This window comes from Panulirus ornatus, chromosome 6 (genome assembly GCF_036320965.1).
Source record: "Panulirus ornatus isolate Po-2019 chromosome 6, ASM3632096v1, whole genome shotgun sequence".
Taxonomy (NCBI): domain Eukaryota; kingdom Metazoa; phylum Arthropoda; class Malacostraca; order Decapoda; family Palinuridae; genus Panulirus; species Panulirus ornatus.
In genome coordinates, this window is record NC_092229.1 from 24,038,658 (window position 1) to 24,057,985 (window position 19,328).

The window sequence follows — 19,328 nt, forward strand, 5'->3', positions numbered from 1 at the left end:
TGAATGATGTAGGTGATGAAGAGGATGTACATCCAGTTAAGTTAAGCTGGTAGGGTAGTGACAGTGCTATCTTGAGAGGATCATTCTAACTGGACCAGCCTAAGCAACTGAGCGAGTGATACAAGAAAAGTTCATTTCATTATTGCAATACTTTAGTCTCTATAAACTACTTACCTTTAGATTAAAAAAGCAAAAACAGTAAGTAATTGCCATGATGAGGTTGAAAATACTCTCTTCCCATTCAGTTGTGCTAAAACCTGTCTTCTGACTCACCACCCAAAGAAACATTGCCAGCAAATGAAGTCCTACAAAGGGATATGGTGATTTTTTAGTTCCTTCCAGAATGAATGAAAAGTAATTGGAAAAAAATAAAAATAATTTCAAATTCTATGCCAGCAAAATGCAGCAGCATCAATTTTCATTCAAAAGAAGTAATGATAATCAAACAACTTGAAGGCATATATCTGAACCAATACTGCTCAACACTGAGGACCTAAGGGTCATGAAATCCTCATCTGAAACCTAGCAGTTAATAAACATGATTCTTTAGTTCTCTTCACTGAAAAAATAACACAAAACTATTTCAAGTTCCTTGTCAGAAGAAAGAAACAGAGACCATACTATCACATAAAAAGTACTCATTCCCTAATAGTGAGGTAGTGCCAGAAAGAGTCAAAGAATGGCCGCATTCACTCATATCCAATCTCCTGCTGTCATGTACAATGTATAAATAGGAGCTCCTTACCTACAGCCAAGCCCCACAGACCTTTCTGTAATGTCCCTTGAATACTTCATATGCTCTACTGCTCTAAATTGCTCCCTCCAGGACATACCTCATGCCTAACTGCATCTTCAGACCCCAAGCCCTCAAAGCATCTTTTGCTCCATCCTTTGATCTCATCTTCAGTTTCCCCTTCTTGTTCCCTCCATTTCCAAGATGTATACCTTCTCAGTTACTCTCTTCTCAATCACACTTTTCAATTACCCCTCAACTCTCCTCACTCATCCTTTTCATCTACTCTCTCCTCTCCTCACAATATGTTTCATTTATCCCTCTCCTCTCTCTGCTCATCCTTTACACTCTTCCATATTTTCTTACCAAAAGCCCATGCCTTGCATCCATACAACACTGTGGAGACTACTGTAACCTCAAAAATGCCTGTCTTTGTCCAGTCAGATAGTGACCTCCCTTCCCACACATTCCTTAATGCTCTCAGGTCCTTTGCCCCTCACCCATCCTATGACTCACTTCAACTCTCATGTACTACACTCCTAGGTAACCAGACCACTTAACTTCCTCCAAGTTTCTGCCATTCAAACTCACACTCAAGCTAATCTGTCTCTCTAATGCTAAATCTAATAACCTTGTTTTTATTCCCATTCATTCTCAACTTTCTACAATTACAAACTCTCTCAAACAGAGAAACCAACTTCTACTTTCTTACTCAAATCTGCTAACAGCAAAGTTTCACTGGATTCACCTCACAAGCAACCCCACTCTTGAAAGACCCCAGACCTGTTTCTTTCTCCAAGACCCTAGCATTCACCTTCCTCACAACTCCACCCATAAACAAATTGAACAGACATGGTAAAATCAGACATCCCTGCCACAGACCCACTTTCACCTATAACCAATCATCCTTTTCTCTTCCTTTTTGCAAGCATGCCTTACTCACTTCGTCAAAACTCTTCAATGCTTCTAGCAGCTATCTTCCCACACCATTAAAACATTCATAATGCCTTCCACAGAGCATCTCTATTAACCCTATTATATACATTCTCCAGATCCATAAATGCCTCATACACATCCTTCTGTTTCTGTAAGTATTGCTCACTCTTATTCTTCAAAGGACATATCTGAACATCACATCCTCTACCACTCTTGAAATCACAATGTTCCTCCCTAATCTGAAATGGTTTATGCCACCACCTTCTCCATCATCAATCTCCCATACAATTTTCTAGGTGCATTCAGTAAGCTTATACCTCCTTTGATTTATCACTAAATGCTGCACAGCCACCTAACAGACTTAATAACATGTGCTAGACTGATGAAATGCCACACCTTAACCTTTTGGCCAATACGATTTCTTAATCCAACCTAGATGGTTGTGTAATGTTTACATCACAATCGAACCACAATTCCAGATTTCTGATGAGAAAATGGAGACTTCCTCTTATAAAAGAAATAAAATTCAGTGAAGTAAGGACTGGCTGCTTAAAGCTGTGATTGATGCTGGTGTTATTAAGAAGCATATTACAACCTCATGCCATGAAAATTAAGAAGGAAATGAGTTAAGATGTCTATTTTTCTTGGCTCAGGGACTACTAAAATTCTTAAACTGACCCCTAATATAATTCTAGTAACAGTAATGGACCTTTCTAGCATAATATAACTTCCATTATGAGGAGTATTTAAAACTTTAAAGTAAAATGAAAGAGTTGCCTTTTGGTTACACAAAAAGTTTTCTCCCTCTTGTTTTGATACAGCTGCAATCTTATACATGTTATCTACTCTCTTAATAATGGATTTTCTTAAAAAGCACAGTAATTGATAGAAGCTAATTCACTGAAGTTGGCAAAACTCTTGAACATTCACTATGTACCCAAGATACTTCCATTCCCATGCCCTGGTAAACTCCCAAAATCTGGCACACTCAGACTTTAATATCCAGAGCATATATCACTGGGGGCCTTCACAATCTTCTTCCTCTATCCTTCCTTCCATATATGAGGCTTCATCAACTGTTCATCTAAAATCTTGAAAAAACAAAAAAACAAGGACACCTGAAGCTCTCCTTTGGAAAGCTGCTACTGTACGTGTAATTACCTATTTGTATTGTACAGGGAAGGATTTAGCATTCATGGGGTGCCATCTCTTGATCAGTCTCTACCATCATACATCTCAAATTTATATATGCTATTTGCATTACCAAGGTGTCAGTCATTTTATTCCATTCGCCTCTAACTCACACTGCAAAAGTACTTTACATCTCCTATAACACGTTTCTTGCTCGTATAATTATCTATCTATAACTGCTTACTTGTAATGTACAGGGATGGAATTTTACATGTTTGGGGCCCCATCTCTTGAACATTCTCTATCACACTTCATAAAGCTATGTATGCAGTCTGCATTAACCATGTCCTCAGTCATCTTATTCCATTCATCCACCATTCTCATGCTATAAAAGCATTTCTTTACATCTTTTTCTTGCTCAACTTCATGTCAGTCCAGTGGAGGATCTATCACTATCTCTAGAAGAACTGTTCACAATCAATGTCAAAAATTCTGTTTTAGAAACTTAAAAGTTGTGATCAGGTTACAAACTGCATTCACCTAATTGTTCTATTTGGGAATGGAAATCTACACTTGTGGAACCTCACCTCTTGAACATTTTTTGTCATACTTCTTAAATTCATGTATGCTGTCTTCATTAATTATGTCATCAGTATTCTTATTCCATTCATCCACCACTCATACTAGAAAAAAGTAATGCTTTACATCTTTTTACCAAATTTCTTACTTAATTTGATGTTAAGTCCTCTGCTTGCTCAATCCTACATCTCATGAAGAACTATTTTCACTGTCTGTCTATCTACATCTCTCACACCTGTTCAATCCAGGAACTCCCAACAAAGGGATAACCAAGACAAAAGAGTTTACACTTATCCCTGTCCTTACATACCTCCCTCGCACACACCACTCCATGCATTTTTACCCTGTATCTCTCCCTCCAGTACTGTTACACTCAACTTCCCTATGTCAGAGATGGTCTTCCTCTCACACCAACCCCTTTAATCATACTATCATAAACTCTCCTTTTAAATTCCCCAGCAGGCATTCTTTCCACATGCCCAAACTGTCCGAGTCATCATTTTGTTTTATAAACTTAAAGGTTGTGATCATGTCATCCCTAACTCTTCATTGTGAGCATGTAAGCATATGTGTGTGCATGTGCATGTGTGTGTGTGTGTGTGTGTGTGTGTGTAAGTGTGTACTCATTGACAACATAACAAGGTATCTTTAAAAGAAAAGTTATGCTTCATATGCACCTATGAAAACTGGTATATTCCCTGCCATTTGTCCACATTTCAGCTTAATTACTAAAGATTAAAATGCCCTATTGTATTCACCAACATTACTCACCCATGATAAGTAATAGCCATCCTTCTAAAACAGTTGCTACCAAGGCCAGCGCAGCAACTCGTGCAGATATCATTCCTACACGCCAAATGGTTTGAAGAATCAGTCCAGATAACGTCATTTTGTGCTTATCCAAGCGAGTGTTGCGCATGGCTTTCGTGTACGCTGCTATGCCCCAACCCAGGGATACCATGGACGTGAAGGCTGTGATGGCTGGAAGGATGAGACTATGATTTAAAATGATAACTTTTATCACGTATCTTACCCTAAAATCCAAAACCATTTTTAGCTATAATTACTAATAACTTTTTCTATATACATATCTATCTATACCCAAAAACAATGCTAAAACTTTACAGTCAACAAACAACGTATGATCCACACACCAAATACTAGGTGACAAAATTAATAATATTAAAAACAATGAAAACAGTACTTTTTTTTTTTTTTTTTTTTTTGTCTCCCGCGTTTGCGAGGTAGCGCAAGGAAACAGACGAAAGAAATGGCCCAACCCACCCCCATACATATGCCTTGATTCAATCCACTGACAGCACGTCAACCCCGGTATACCACATCGCTCCAATTCACTCTATTCTTTGCCCTCCTTTCACCCTCCTGCATGTTCAGGCCCCGATCACACAAAATCTTTTTCACTCCATCTTTCCACCTCCAATTTGGTCTCCCTCTTCTCCTCGTTCCCTCCACCTCCGACACAAATATCCTCTTGGTCAATCTTTCCTCACTCATTCTCTCCATGTGACCAAACCATTTCAAAACACCCTCTTCTGCTCTCTCAACCACGCTCTTTTTATTTCCACACATCTCTCTTACCCTTACGTTACTTACTCGATCAAACCACCTCACACCACACATTGTCCTCAAACATCTCATTTCCAGCACATCCATCCTCCTGCGCACAACTCTATCCATAGTCCACGCCTCGCAACCATACAACATTGTTGGAACCACTATTCCTTCAAACATACCCATTTTTGCTTTCCGAGATAATGTTCTCGCCTTCCACACATTCTTCAAGGCTCCCGGAATTTTCGCCCCCTCCCCCACCCTATGATCCACTTCCGCTTCCATGGTTCCATCCGCTGCCAGATCCACTCCCAGATATCTAAAACACTTCACTTCCTCCAGTTTTTCTCCATTCAAACTCACCTCCCAATTGACTTGACCCTCAACCCTACTGTACCTAATAACCTTGATCTTATTCACATTTACTCTTAACTTTCTTCTTTCACACACTTTACCAAACTCAGTCACCAGCTTCTGCAGTTTCTCACATGAATCAGCCACCAGCGCTGTATCATCAGCGAACAACAACTGACTCACTTGCCAAGCTCTCTCATCCCCAACAGACTTCATACTTGCCCCTCTTTCCAAAACTCTTGCATTCACCTCCCTAACAACCCCATCCATAAACAAATTAAACAACCATGGAGACATCACACACCCATGCCGCAAACCTAGATTCACTGAGAACCAATCACTTTCCTCTCTTCCTACACGTACACATGCCTTACATCCTTGATAAAAACTTTTCACTGCTTCTAACAACTTGCCTCCCACACCATATATTCTTAATACCTTCCACAGAGCATCTCTATCAACTCTATCATATGCCTTCTCCAGATCCATAAATGCTACATACAAATCCATTTGCTTTTCTAAGTATTTCTCACATACATTCTTCAAAGCAAACACCTGATCCACACATCCTCTACCACTTCTGAAACCACACTGCTCTTCCCCAATCTGATGCTCTGTACATGCCTTCACCCTCTCAATCAATACCTTCCCATATAATTTGCCAGGAATACTCAACAAACTTATACCTCTGTAATTTGAGCACTCACTCTTATCCCTTTGCCTTTGTACAATGGCACTATGCACGCATTCCGCCAATCCTCAGGCACCTCACCATGAGTCATACATACATTAAATAACCTTACCAACCAGTCAACAATACAGTCACCCCCTTTTTTAATAAATTCCACTGCAATACCATCCAAACCTGCTGCCTTGCCGGCTTTCATCTTCCGCAAAGCTTTTACTACCTCTTCTCTGTTTACCAACTCATTTTCCCTAACCCTCGCACTTTGCACACCACCTCGACCAAAACACCCTATATCTGCCACTCTATCATCAAACACATTCAACAAACCTTCAAAATACTCACTCCATCTCCTTCTCACATCACCACTACTTGTTATCACCTCCCCATTTGCGCCCTTCACTGAAGTTCCCATTTGCTCCCTTGTCTTACGCACTTTATTTACCTCCTTCCAGAACATCTTTTTATTCTCCCTAAAATTTAATGATACTCTCTCACCCCAACTCTCATTTGCCCTTTTTTCACCTCTTGCACCTTTCTCTTGACCTCCTGTCTCTTTCTTTTATACGTCTCCCACTCAATTTCATTTTTTCCCTGCAAAAATCGTCCAAATGCCTCTCTCTTCTCTTTCACTAATACTCTTACTTCTTCATCCCACCACTCACTACCCTCTCTAATCAACCCACCTCCCACTCTTCTCATGCCACAAGCATCTTTTGCGCAATCCATCACTGATTCCCTAAATACATCCCATTCCTCCCCCACTCCCCTTACTTCCATTGTTCTCATCTTTTTCCATTCTGTACTCAGTCTCTCCTGGTACTTCCTCACACAAGTCTCCTTCCCAAGCTCACTTACTCTCACCACCCTCTTCACCCCAACATTCACTCTTCTTTTCTGAAAACCCATACAAATCTTCACCTTAGCCTCCACAAGATAATGATCAGACATCCCTCCAGTTGCACCTCTCAGCACATTAACATCCAAAAGTCTCTCTTTCGCGCGCCTGTCAATTAACACGTAATCCAATAACGCTCTCTGGCCATCTCTCCTACTTACATAAGTATACTTATGTATATCTCGCTTTTTAAACCAGGTATTCCCAATCATCAGTCCTTTTTCAGCACATAAATCTACAAGCTCTTCACCATTTACATTTACAACACTGAACACCCCATGTATACCAATTATTCCCTCAACTGCCACTTTACTCACCTTTGCATTCAAATCACCCAACACTATAACCCGGTCTCGTGCATCAAAACCACTAACACACTCATTCAGCTGCTCCCAAAACACTTGCCTCTCATGATCTTTCTTCTCATGCCCAGGTGCATATGCACCAATAATCACCCATCTCTCTCCATCAACTTTCAGTTTTACCCATATTAATCGAGAATTAATGTCTTACACTCTATCACATACTTCCACAACTCCTGTTTCAGGAGTACTGCTACTCCTTCCCTTGCTCTTGTCCTCTCACTAACCCCTGACTTTACTCCCAAGACATTCCCAAACCACTCTTCCCCTTTACCCTTGAGCTTCGTTTCACTCAGAGCCAAAACATCCAGGTTCCTTTCCTCAAACATACTACCTATCTCTCCTTTTTTCACATCTTGGTTACATCCACACACATTTAGGCACCCCAATCTGAGCCTTCGAGGAGGATGAGCACTCCCCGCGTGACTCCTTCTTCTGTTTCCCATTTTAGAAAGTTAAAAAAATACAAGGAGGGGAGGATTTCTGGCCCCCCGCTCCCTTCCCCTCTAGTCGCTTTCTACGACACGCGAGGAATGTGTGGGAAGTATTCTTTCACCCCTATCCCCAGGGATAATATACATATATATATATATACACATACACACACATACACACACACACACGCACATATACACACACACACACATACATATATATACATGTGAAAAATAGTACTTAAATATACAAAATCTATAATTTTCTAAAATGAGAAGGGCAACAAAGCCCTAAAATCATAAAAACAAAAGTTTTGAAGAATGAAAATTTTTCTCTCTGGGATGATGTCTTGCAAGATAATTAGAGGTTTATGCCTCTAGTCATTTGCAAATTATCAAAACAGCATCTGAGGCATTAGCTTGTCCCACTTAGCGATGGCATCATTATCCCACCAGCTATCAAACCTCACTGGTAGACCACTTCATAATTCCAAGGAGAAGGATGTCACCATGACACTGACTAGTTAGTCAGTTAAGACAAAAGTTTTTCAAATAAGAAGGAAAGATACGGTGGGAGAGGATAACGGAAAACTGATTGTGGGACAATGCCCTGGAGAATTGATTTCTGCTGCTAATCAGCATTTACCATATTATGAAACCCATGCTCATCCTGAGAGCTGTAGCACAAAAAGGGTTAAAAAAAACCACAAAAGGTCTTTGTCTTTGTCAAAGCCCAGTGGGTAGATAAATTTTACATGAATTGTTACAAAGTTGGTTCATTATATAAGCTTACAATCTTTCATGCAACAGATGCAAAATGAAGATGTAATTTCATAATTTCTGATTCCTTACAATTAACAACAGCATGCGGTGCCATATATTACAGGGTATATTTGGATCTACCACTGACAGGCTCTATTTTTTTTACACCCTTAGACATAGTGTTCTAGTTTGTACCCGTATCTCTGGTCACACACACACACACTATAATTCACATGATTAACATCTCCAGATAGGCCAAATTGCCAAAAGTGCATTTGCATAATCTAGCCTTAATCTAACAATGACATATACCTGTCTGCTAATCTTGTTACTTTCTTCTTTTACAAGCTTTACAAATTTCATTGTAATGGAAAATTTTTCTACTAATGCCTATTTGCATTCATCTATTTCCATCAAAGAAATCTATCAGTTCCTTCCAAATTACAGTTTTAAGACTTTTAATTAACAAAATAATGTTTTTAACAGCTTCTTTGCAAAATGCAAGATTGGTTTAAGCATCAACTTTATCATGATCCTGGAGGCCTTTATGAAAGGGAGTTCATAATATTTTGATTTAAAACCTCGACCACTATTGCTTGTATATGTATCTCTGGCTTAGGAGACAAGCTTGTTACATTCTAAACTTTAGGTATTTCAGACAAGTAGTGAGGATAAAGAATTAGAGATAATCAAAATGTCTGCAGCTGTGATTTTCACAATCTTGAGCATGATGAGTATGGCAGACAAGTCTGTTTGCAGGGCAGATAATCCATTTATTCTAACACTTTTCACTAATTACTTGAGTAGGATCACAATCACAGCATCTCAAACTCTCCCAGAAGCAGAGCTAAGAGAGCTGTCAGTATAGGTGTCTGGAGTTCATGTATGTTCAAAGCAACTAATTTTGGCAAAATATTGTTTCCATAAACTATTACCATTAGGTAGGATCACAATGGCAGAACCTCTGACCCTACCAGTGGCAAAATTGAGAAAGCCATCAGTATAGATGTGCAGGGTTGATATTTTTAGTCAGGAGTTCCTGTGTATGTTCAAGATAACTAGTTTTGGCAGTGTTGAAGGTGAAGGTTTCTGTGGAAACAACAGTATCTGATTTATAACACATAAGTATCAGTCCTAACACAAAACTGACTTCAAGCATTTATGTCCTTAATCCTAGGTATACCTAGTTCTTTCTGCCAAGCATAATTCTCAAGGCTTAATATTTTTTCAAGACTATTCATACCTTATTGTTGTGTAAGACCAAAACTGGTGTGTGTTAATCTATTAGGGACCTTAAATAATGCAGGTACATTATTTCATAATGCTAATATTTGCACCATAAATAGAATTGTACCCTGCAACAACTCTTGGAGCTCTAAGCCTGTCAGTATATTGATGATTTAGTTTTTGTATAGCAGCTGCAGTTTAACTGTTTATCTACATCTATGATGCACAATACCCCCAGGAACTCCACCATTTCCTTCCCTCCAGTATTCTTCCATTCTATTAACCCATATCACCCCTTCAATCATACTATCATATCCTCTTATGTAAACTCCCTACCTTGCATTCTTTCTACACACCCAAATCACCTGTCTTACATTTCACCCATTCTACCACTCCATAATTCATTCCCTTTGTATCCCTGTCATACCAAATCTCTCATACACCTCCCCTCATTACTTTCTTCATTCCATCTACTCATATCACATGCACCTCTCAAGTAACTCACTTCCACAGCCTGGATTCTAGACATCTGTTAATTGTCCCATGTCCATGTATCAGCCGCACAGGTCAGCATCGGGAGGACTATGCTGTCCCTTAATCCTTAACTTTCATACTTACACCTCTATCATAGTTAACCACCGTCTACCACGTCAGCGAGGTAGTGCAAGGAAACAGGCGTGGAATGGCCCAACCCACCCACATACACACATATATACATAAATGCCCACACATGCATATGTAAATTTTGATGTATACATATTAATTCATTTATTATTTCGCTTTGTCGCTGTCTCCCGCGTTTGCGAGGTAGCGCAAGGAAACAGACGAAAGAAATGGCCCAACCCACCCCCATACACAATGTATATACATACACATCCACACACGCAAATATACATACCTATACATCTCAATGTACACATATATATACATACACAGACACATACATATATACCCATGCACACAATTCACACTGTCTGCCTTTATTCATTCCCATCGCCACCTCGCCACACATGGAATACCATCCCCCTCCCCTCTCATGTGTGTGAGGTAGCACTAGGAAAAGACAACAAAGGCCCCATTCGTTCACACTCAGTCTCTAGCTGTCATGCAGTAATGCCCGAAACCACAGCTCCCTTTCCACATCCAGGCCCCACACAACTTTCCATAGTTTACCCCAGACGCTTCACATGCCCTGATTCAATCCACTGACAGCACGTCAACCCCGGTATACCACATCGATCCAATTCACTCTATTCCTTGCCCGCCTTTCACCCTCCTGCATGTTCAGGCCCCGATCACACAAAATCTTTTTCACTCCATCTTTCCACCTCCAATTTGGTCTCCCATTTCTCCTCGTTCCCTCCACCTCCGACACATATATCCTCTTGGTCAATCTTTCCTCACTCATTCTCTCCACGTGCCCAAACCATTTCAAAACACCCTCTTCTGCTCTCTCAACCACGCTCTTTTTATTTCCACACATCTCTCTTACCCTTATATTACTTACTCGATCAAACCACCTCACACCACACATTGTCCTCAAACATCTCATTTCCAGCACATCCACCCTCCTGCGCACAACTCTATCCATAGCCCACGCCTCGCAACCATACAACATTGTTGGAACCACTATTCCTTCAAACATACCCATTTTTGCTTTCCGAGATAATGTTCTCAACTTCCACACATTCTTCAAGGCTCCCAGGATTTTCGCCCCCTCCCCCACCCTATGATTCACTTCTGCTTCCATGGTTCCATCTGCTGCTAGATCCACTCCCAGATATCTAAAACACTTTACTTCCTCCAGTTTTTCTCCATTCAAACTTACCTCCCAACTGACTTGACCCTCAACCCTACTGTACCTAATAACCTTGCTCTTATTCACATTTACTCTTAACTTTCTTCTTTCACACACTTTACCAAACTCAGTCACCAGCTTCTGCAGTTTTTCACATGAATCAGCCACCAGCGCTGTGTCATCAGCGAACAACAACTGACTCACTTCCCAAGCTCTCTCATCCCCAACAGACTTCATACTTGCCCCTCTTTCCAAAACTCTTGCATTCACCTCCCTAACAACCCCATCCATAAACAAATTAAACAACCATGGAGACATCACACACCCCTGCCGCAAACCTACATTCACTGAGAACCAATCACTTTCCTCTCTTCCTACACGTACACATGCCTTACATCCTCGATAAAAACTTTTCACTGCTTCTAACAACTTGCCTCCCACACCATATATTATTAATACCTTCCACAGAGCATCTCTATCAACTCTATCATATGCCTTCTCCAGATCCATAAATGCTACATACAAATCCATATGCTTTTCTAAGTATTTCTCACATACATTCTTCAAAGCAAACACCTGATCCACACATCCTCTACCACTTCTGATACCACACTGCTCTTCCCCAATCTGATGCTCTGTACATGCCTTCACCCTCTCAATCAATACCCTCCCATATAATTTACCAGGAATACTCAACAAACTTATACCTCTGTAATTTGAGCACTCACTCTTATCCCCTTTGTCTTTGTACAATGGCACTATGCACGCATTCCGCCAATCCTCAGGCACCTCACCGTGAGTCATACATACATTAAATAACCTTACCAACCAGTCAATAATACAGTCACCCCCTTTTTTAATAAATTCCACTGTAATACCATCCAAACCTGCTGCCTTGCCGGCTTTCATCTTCCGCAAAGCTTTTACTACCTCTTCTCTGTTTACCAAATCATTTTCCCTAACCCTCTCACTTTGCACACCACCTCGACCAAAACACCCTATATCTGCCACTCTATCATCAAACACATTCAACAAACCTTCAAAATACTCACTCCATCTCCTTCTCACATCACCACTACTTGTTATCACCTCCCCATTTGCGCCCTTCACTGAAGTTCCCATTTGCTCCCTTGTCTTACGCACTTTATTTACCTCCTTCTAGAACATCTTTTTATTCTCCCTAAAATCTAATGATACTCTCTCACCCCAACTCTCATTTGCCCTCTTTTTCACCTCTTGCACCTTTCTCTTGACCTCCTGTCTCTTTCTTTTATACATCTCCCACTCAATTGCATTTTTTCCCTGCAAAAATCGTCCAAATGCCTCTCTCTTCTCTTTCACTAATAATCTTACTTCTTCATCCCACCACTCACTACCCTTTCTAATCAACCCACCTCCCACTCTTCTCATGCCACAAGCATCTTTTGCACAATCCACCACTGATTCCCTAAATACATCTCATTCCTCCCCCACTCCCCTTACTTCCATTGTTCTCACCTTTTTCCATTCTGTACTCAGTCTCTCCTGGTACTTCCTCACACAAGTCTCCTTCCCAAGCTCACTTACTCTCACCACCCTCTTCACCCCAACATTCACTCTTCTTTTCTGAAAACCCATACAAATCTTCACCTTAGCCTCCACAAGATAATGATCAGACATCCCTCCAGTTGCACCTCTCAGCACATTAACATCCAAAAGTCTCTCTTTTGCGCGCCTGTCAATTAATACGTAATCCAATAACGCTCTCTGGCCATCTCTCCTACTTACATACATATACTTATGTATATCTCGCTTTTTAAACCAGGTATTCCCAATCACCAGTCCTTTTTCAGCACATAAATCTACAAGCTCTTCACCATTTCCATTTACAACACTGAACACCCCATGTATACCAATGTATACATACATACAGATATTCATATTTATTCATGTACTGTACTTTGTCGCTGTCTCCCGCATTAGCGAGGTAGCGCAAGAAAACAGACAAAAGAATGGCCCAACCCACCAACATACACATAAATATACATACACATCCACACATGCACATATACATACCTATACTTTTCAATGTATACATATATATACATACACAGACACATACATATATACACATGTACATAATTCATATTTGCTGCCTTTATTAATTCCCATCGCCACCCTGCCACACATGAAATGACACCCCCATCCCCCAGCACGCATGCGAGGTAGCGCTAGGAAAAGACAACAAAGGCCACATTCATTTACACTCAGTCTCTAGCTGTCATGTATAATGCACCGAAACCACAGCTCCCTTTCCACATCCAGGCCCCACAAAACTTTCCATGGTCTACCCCAGACACTTCACATGCCCTGGATCAATGAACTGACAGCAAGTCAACTCTGTTATACCACATTGTTCCAATTCACTCTATTCCTTGCACGCCTTTCACCCTCCTGCATGTTCAGGCCCCGATCACTCAAAATCTTTTTCACTCCATCCTTCCACCTCCAATTTGGTCTCCAACTTCTCCTCATTCCCACCACCTCTGACACATATATCCTCTTTGTCAATCTTTCCTCACACATTCTCTCCATGTGACCAAACCATTTCAATACATCCTCTTCTGCTCTCTCAACCACACTCCTTTTATTACCACACATCTCTCTTACCCTTTCATTACTTACTTGATCAAACCACCTCACACCAAATACTGTCCTCAAACATCTCATTTCCAACACATCCACCCTCCTCCGCACAACCCTATCTATAGCCCATGCCTCGCAACCATATAACATCGTTTGAACCACTATTCCTTCAAACATACCCATTTTTGCTCTCTGAGATAATGTTCTTGCCTCTCACACATTTTTCAATGCTCCCAGAACTTCTGCTCCCTCCTCCACCCTGTGACTCACTTCACTTCCATGGTTCCATCCATTGTCAAATCCACTCCAATATATCTAAATCACTTCACTTCCTCCAGTTTTTCTCCATTCAAACTTACCTCCCAATTGACTTATCCCTCAACCCTACTGTACCTAATAACCTTGCTTTTATTCACATTTACTCTCAGCTTTCTTCTTTCACACACTTTACCAAACTGTCACCAGCTTCAGCAGTTTCTCACCCAAATCAGATGCCAGCGCTGTATCATCAGTGCTCTCTCCAAAACTCTTGCATTCACGCCCTACCAATCCCATCCATAAACAAATTAAACAACCATGGAGACATCACGCACCCCTGCCGCAAACCAACATTCACAGAAAGCCAATCACTTTCCTCTCTTCCTTCTCTTACACATGCATTACATCCTCGACAGAAACTTTTCACTGCTTCCAGCAACTTGCCTCCCAAACCATATACTCTTAATACCTTCCACAGAGCATCTCTATCAATTCTTATCATATGCCTTATTCAGATTCATAAATACTACATACAAATCCATTTGTTTTTCTAAGTATTTCTCAAACACATTCTTCAAAGCAAACACCTGACCCACACATCCTCTACTACTTCTGAAACCACACTGCTCTTCCCCAATCTGATGTTCTGTACATGCCTTCACCCTCTCAATCAATACACTCCCATATAATTTACCAGGAATACTCAACAAACTTATTCCCTTTATCCTTTTATTCCCTTTGCCTTTGTACAATGGCACTATGCATGCATTCCACCAATCCTCAGGCACTACACCATGAGCCATACATACATTGAATATCCTCACCAACCAGTCAACAACACAGTCACCCCCTTTTTTGATAAATTCCACTGCAATACCATCCAAACCCAGCTGCCTTGCCAGCTTTCATCTTCTGCAAAGTTTCACAACCTCTTCTCTTTTTACCAAATCATTCTCCCTGACCCTCTCACTTTTCACACCACCTCAACCTAAACACACTATATCTGCCACTCTATCATCTAACACATTCAACAAACCTTCAAAATACTCACATCTTCTCACATCACCACTACTTGTTATTACCTCCCCATTAGCCCCCTCCACCGATGTTCCCATTTGTTTCCTAGTCTTATGCACTTTATTTACTTCCTTCCAAAACATCTTTTTATTCTCCCTAAAATCTAATGATACTCTCTCACTCCAACTCTCATTTACTCTCTTTATCACCTCTTGCACATTTCTCTTGACCTCCTGCCTCTTTCTTTTATACATCTCCCAGTCATTTGCACTATTTCCCTGCAAAACTCGTCCAAATACCTCTCTCTTCTCTTTCACAAATAATCTTACTTCTTCATCCCACCACTCACTACCCTTTCTAATCTGCCCATCCCCCACGCTTCTCTTGCCACAAGCATCTTTTGCGCAAGCCATCACTGCTTCCCTAAATACATCCCATTCCTCCCCCACTTCCCTTATGTCCTTTGCTCTCACCTTCTTGCATTCTGCACTCAGTCTCTCTTGGTATTTCTTCACACAAGTCTCCTTCCCAAGCTCACTTACTCTCACCACTCTCTTCACCCCAGACTTACTCTCACCACTCTCTTCACCCCAGACTTACTCTCACCACTCTCTTCACCCCAGCATTCTCTCTTCTTTTCTGAAAACCTCTACAAATCTTCACCTTTGCCTCCACAAGATAATGATCAGACATCCCTCCAGTTGCACCTCTCAGCACATTAAGATCAAAAAGTCTTTCTTTCATGTGCCTATCAATTAACACATAATCCAATACTGCTCTCTGGCCATCTCTCATACTTACATACGTATACTTATGTATATCTCTCTTTTAAACCTGGTATTCCCAATCACCAGTCCTTTTTCAGCACACAAATCTACAAGCTCTTCACCATTTCCATTTACAACACTGAACACCCCATGTACATCAATTATTCCCTCAACTGCCACATTACTCACCTTTGCATTCAAATCACCCATCACTATAACCCAGTCTCGTGCATCAAAACTGCTAACACACTCATTCAGCTGCTCCCAAAATACTTGCCTCTTATGATCTTTCTTCTCATGACCAGGTGCGTGAAAGAGAGACTTTTGGATGTAAATGTGCTGAGAGGTGCAACTGGAGGGATGTCTGATCATTATCTTGTAGAGGCGAAGGTGAAGATCTGTAGAGGTTTTCAGAAAAGAAGAGAGAATGCTGGGGTGAAGAGAGTGGTGAGAGTAAGTGAGCTTGGGAAGGAGACATGTGTGAGGAAGTACCAGGAGAGAGTGAGTGCAGAATGGAAAAAGTGAAAGCAAAGGACGTAAGGCAAGTGGGGGAGGAATGGGATGTATTTAAGGAAGTAGTGATGGCTTGCGCAAAAGATGCTTGTGGCTTGAGAGGTGTGGGAGGTGGACAGATCAGAAAGGGTAGTGAGTAATGGGATAAAGAAGTAACGTTATTAGTGAAAGAGAAGAGAGAGGCATTTGGACAATTTTTGCAAGGAAATAGTACAAATGACTGGGAGATGTATAAAAAAAAAAAAAAAAGGGAAAAGGTCAAGAGAAAGTTGCAAGAGGTGATAAAGAGGGCAAATGAGAGTTGGGGTGAGAGAGTATCAATAGATTTTAGGGAGGATAAAAAGATGTTTTGGAAGGAGATAAATAAAGTGCGTAAGACAAGAGAATGAATGGGAACATCAGTGAAGGGGGCTAATGGGGAGGTAATAACAAGTAGTGGTGATGTGAGAAGGAGATGGAGTGAGTATGTTGAAAGTTTGTTGAATGTGTTATATGATAGAGTGGCAGATATAGGGTATTTTGGTTGAGGTGGTGTGCAAAGTAAGAGGTTCAGGGAGAATGGTTTGGTAAACAAAGAAGAGGTAGTGAAAGCTTTGCACAAGATGAAAGCCGGTGGGTTTGGATGGTATTGCAGTGGAATTTATCAAAAAAGGAGGTGACTGTGTTGTTGACTAGTTGTTGAGGATATTCAATGTATGTATGGCTCATGGTGAAGTGCCTGAGTATTGGCGGAATGCATGCATAGTACCATTGTACGAAGGCAAAGGGGATAAAGGTGAGTGTTCAAATTACAAAGGTATAAGTTTGTTGAGTATTCCTGGGAAATTATATGAGAGCGAAATGATCGAAAGGGTGAAGGAATGTACAGAGCATCAGACTGGGGAAGAGCAGTGTGGTTTCAGAAGTGGTAGAGGATGTATGGATCAGGCATTTGCTTTGAAAAATGTGAGATATACTTAGAAAAACAAATGGATATGTATGCAGCATTGATGGATCTGGAGAAGGAATATGATAAGAGTTGATAGAGATGCTCTGTGGAAGGTATTATGAGTATATGGTGTGGGAGGCAAGATGCAAGAAGCAGTGAAAAGATTTTATCGAGGATGTAAGGCACGTGTACGAGTAGGAAGAGAGAAAAGTGATTGGTTACCAGTGAGTGTTGGTTTGCGTCAGGGGTGCGTGATGGCTCCATGCTTATTTAATTGTTTATGGATGGGGTTGTTAGGGAGGTGAAGGCAAAAGTTTTGGAGAGACGGGCAAGTATGCAATCTGTTCTGGATGAGAGGGTTTGGGAAGTGAATCACTTTTTGTTCGCTGATGATACAGCGCAGATGGCTGATTCCGGTGAAAAACTACTGAAGCTGGTGACTGTGTTTGGTAAAGTGTGTGAAAGAAGAAAGCCCAAGAGTAAATGTGAATAAGAGCAAGGTTATTAGGTATAGTAGGGTTAAGGGACAAGTCAATTGGGAGGTAAGTTTGAATGGAGAAAAACTGGAGGAAGTGAAGTGTTTTAGATATCTGGAAGTGGATATGGCAGTGGAGGGAACCATGGAAACGGAAGTGAGTCACAGGGTGGGGGAGGGGGTTAAGGCTCTGGAAGCGTTGAAGAATGTGTGGAAGGCAAGAACATTATCTCAGAGAGCAAAAATGGGTATGCTTAAAGGAGTAGTGGTTCCAACAGCGATATATGGTTGCGAGGCATGGGCTATAGATAAGGCTGTGCAGAGGAGGTTGGATGTGTTGGAAATGAGATGTTTGAGGACAAAAAGACGCATGAGGTGGTGTGATCGAGTATGTAGTGAAAGGGTAAGAGAGATGTTTGGTTATAAAAAGTGTGGTTGAGAGAGCAGAAGAGGGTGTATTGAAATGGTTTGGTCACATGGAAAGAATGAGTGAGGAAAGATTGACAATGAGGATATATGTGTCAGAGGTGGAGGGAACAAGAAGTGAGAGACCAAATTGGAGGTGGAAGGATGGAGTGAAAAAGATTTTGAGCTATCGGGGCCTGAACATGCAGGAGGGTGAAAGGCGTGCAAGGAATAGAGTGAATTGGAACGATGTGGTATAGTGGGGTCGACGTGCTGTCAATGGATTGAGCCAGTGAAGCGTCTGGGGTAAACCATGGAAAGTTTTGTGGGGCCTGGATGTGGAAAGGGTGCTGTGGTTTCAGTGCATCATACATGACAGCTAGAGACTGAGTGTGAACAAATGTGGCCAATGTTGTCTTTTCCCAGCGCTACCTCGCATGTGTGCAGGGGGAGGGGATGTCATTTCATATGTGACGGGGTGGCGACAGGAATGAATAAATGCAGCAAGTATGAATTATGTACATGTGTATATGTTTATGTATATATGTATACATTGAAACGTTAGGTATGCATATATGCGTGTGTGGACGTGTATGTATATAAATGTATATGTGGGTGGATTGGGCCATTCTTTCGCATGTGTGCAGGGGGAGGGGGTGTCATTTCATATGTGACGGGGTGGCGACAGGAATGAATAAATGCAGCAAGTATGAATTATGTACATGTGTATATGTCTATGTATATATGTATACATTGAAACGTATAGGTATGCATATATGCGTGTGTGGACGTGTATGTATATAAATGTATATGTGGGTGGGTTGGGCCATTCTTTCGTCTATTTCTTTGCACTACCTTGCTAATGTGGG

The 19,328-nt window shown here is 41.1% G+C and overlaps 1 protein-coding gene across 1 annotated transcript in view; it reads right to left on the minus strand.

Annotated features, from left to right (window-relative positions):
- LOC139749131 (uncharacterized) overlaps positions 1-19,328 on the minus strand; it is a 93,680-nt gene that overhangs the window by 57,270 nt on the left and 17,082 nt on the right. Inside the window, exons 4-5 of the mRNA XM_071662752.1 lie at positions 4,151-4,360; positions 175-305 (exon numbers count right to left, since the gene is read on the minus strand). Of these exons, the coding sequence (XP_071518853.1) occupies positions 175-305; positions 4,151-4,360 (341 nt within the window). The remainder of the gene's footprint in view (positions 1-174; positions 306-4,150; positions 4,361-19,328) is intronic.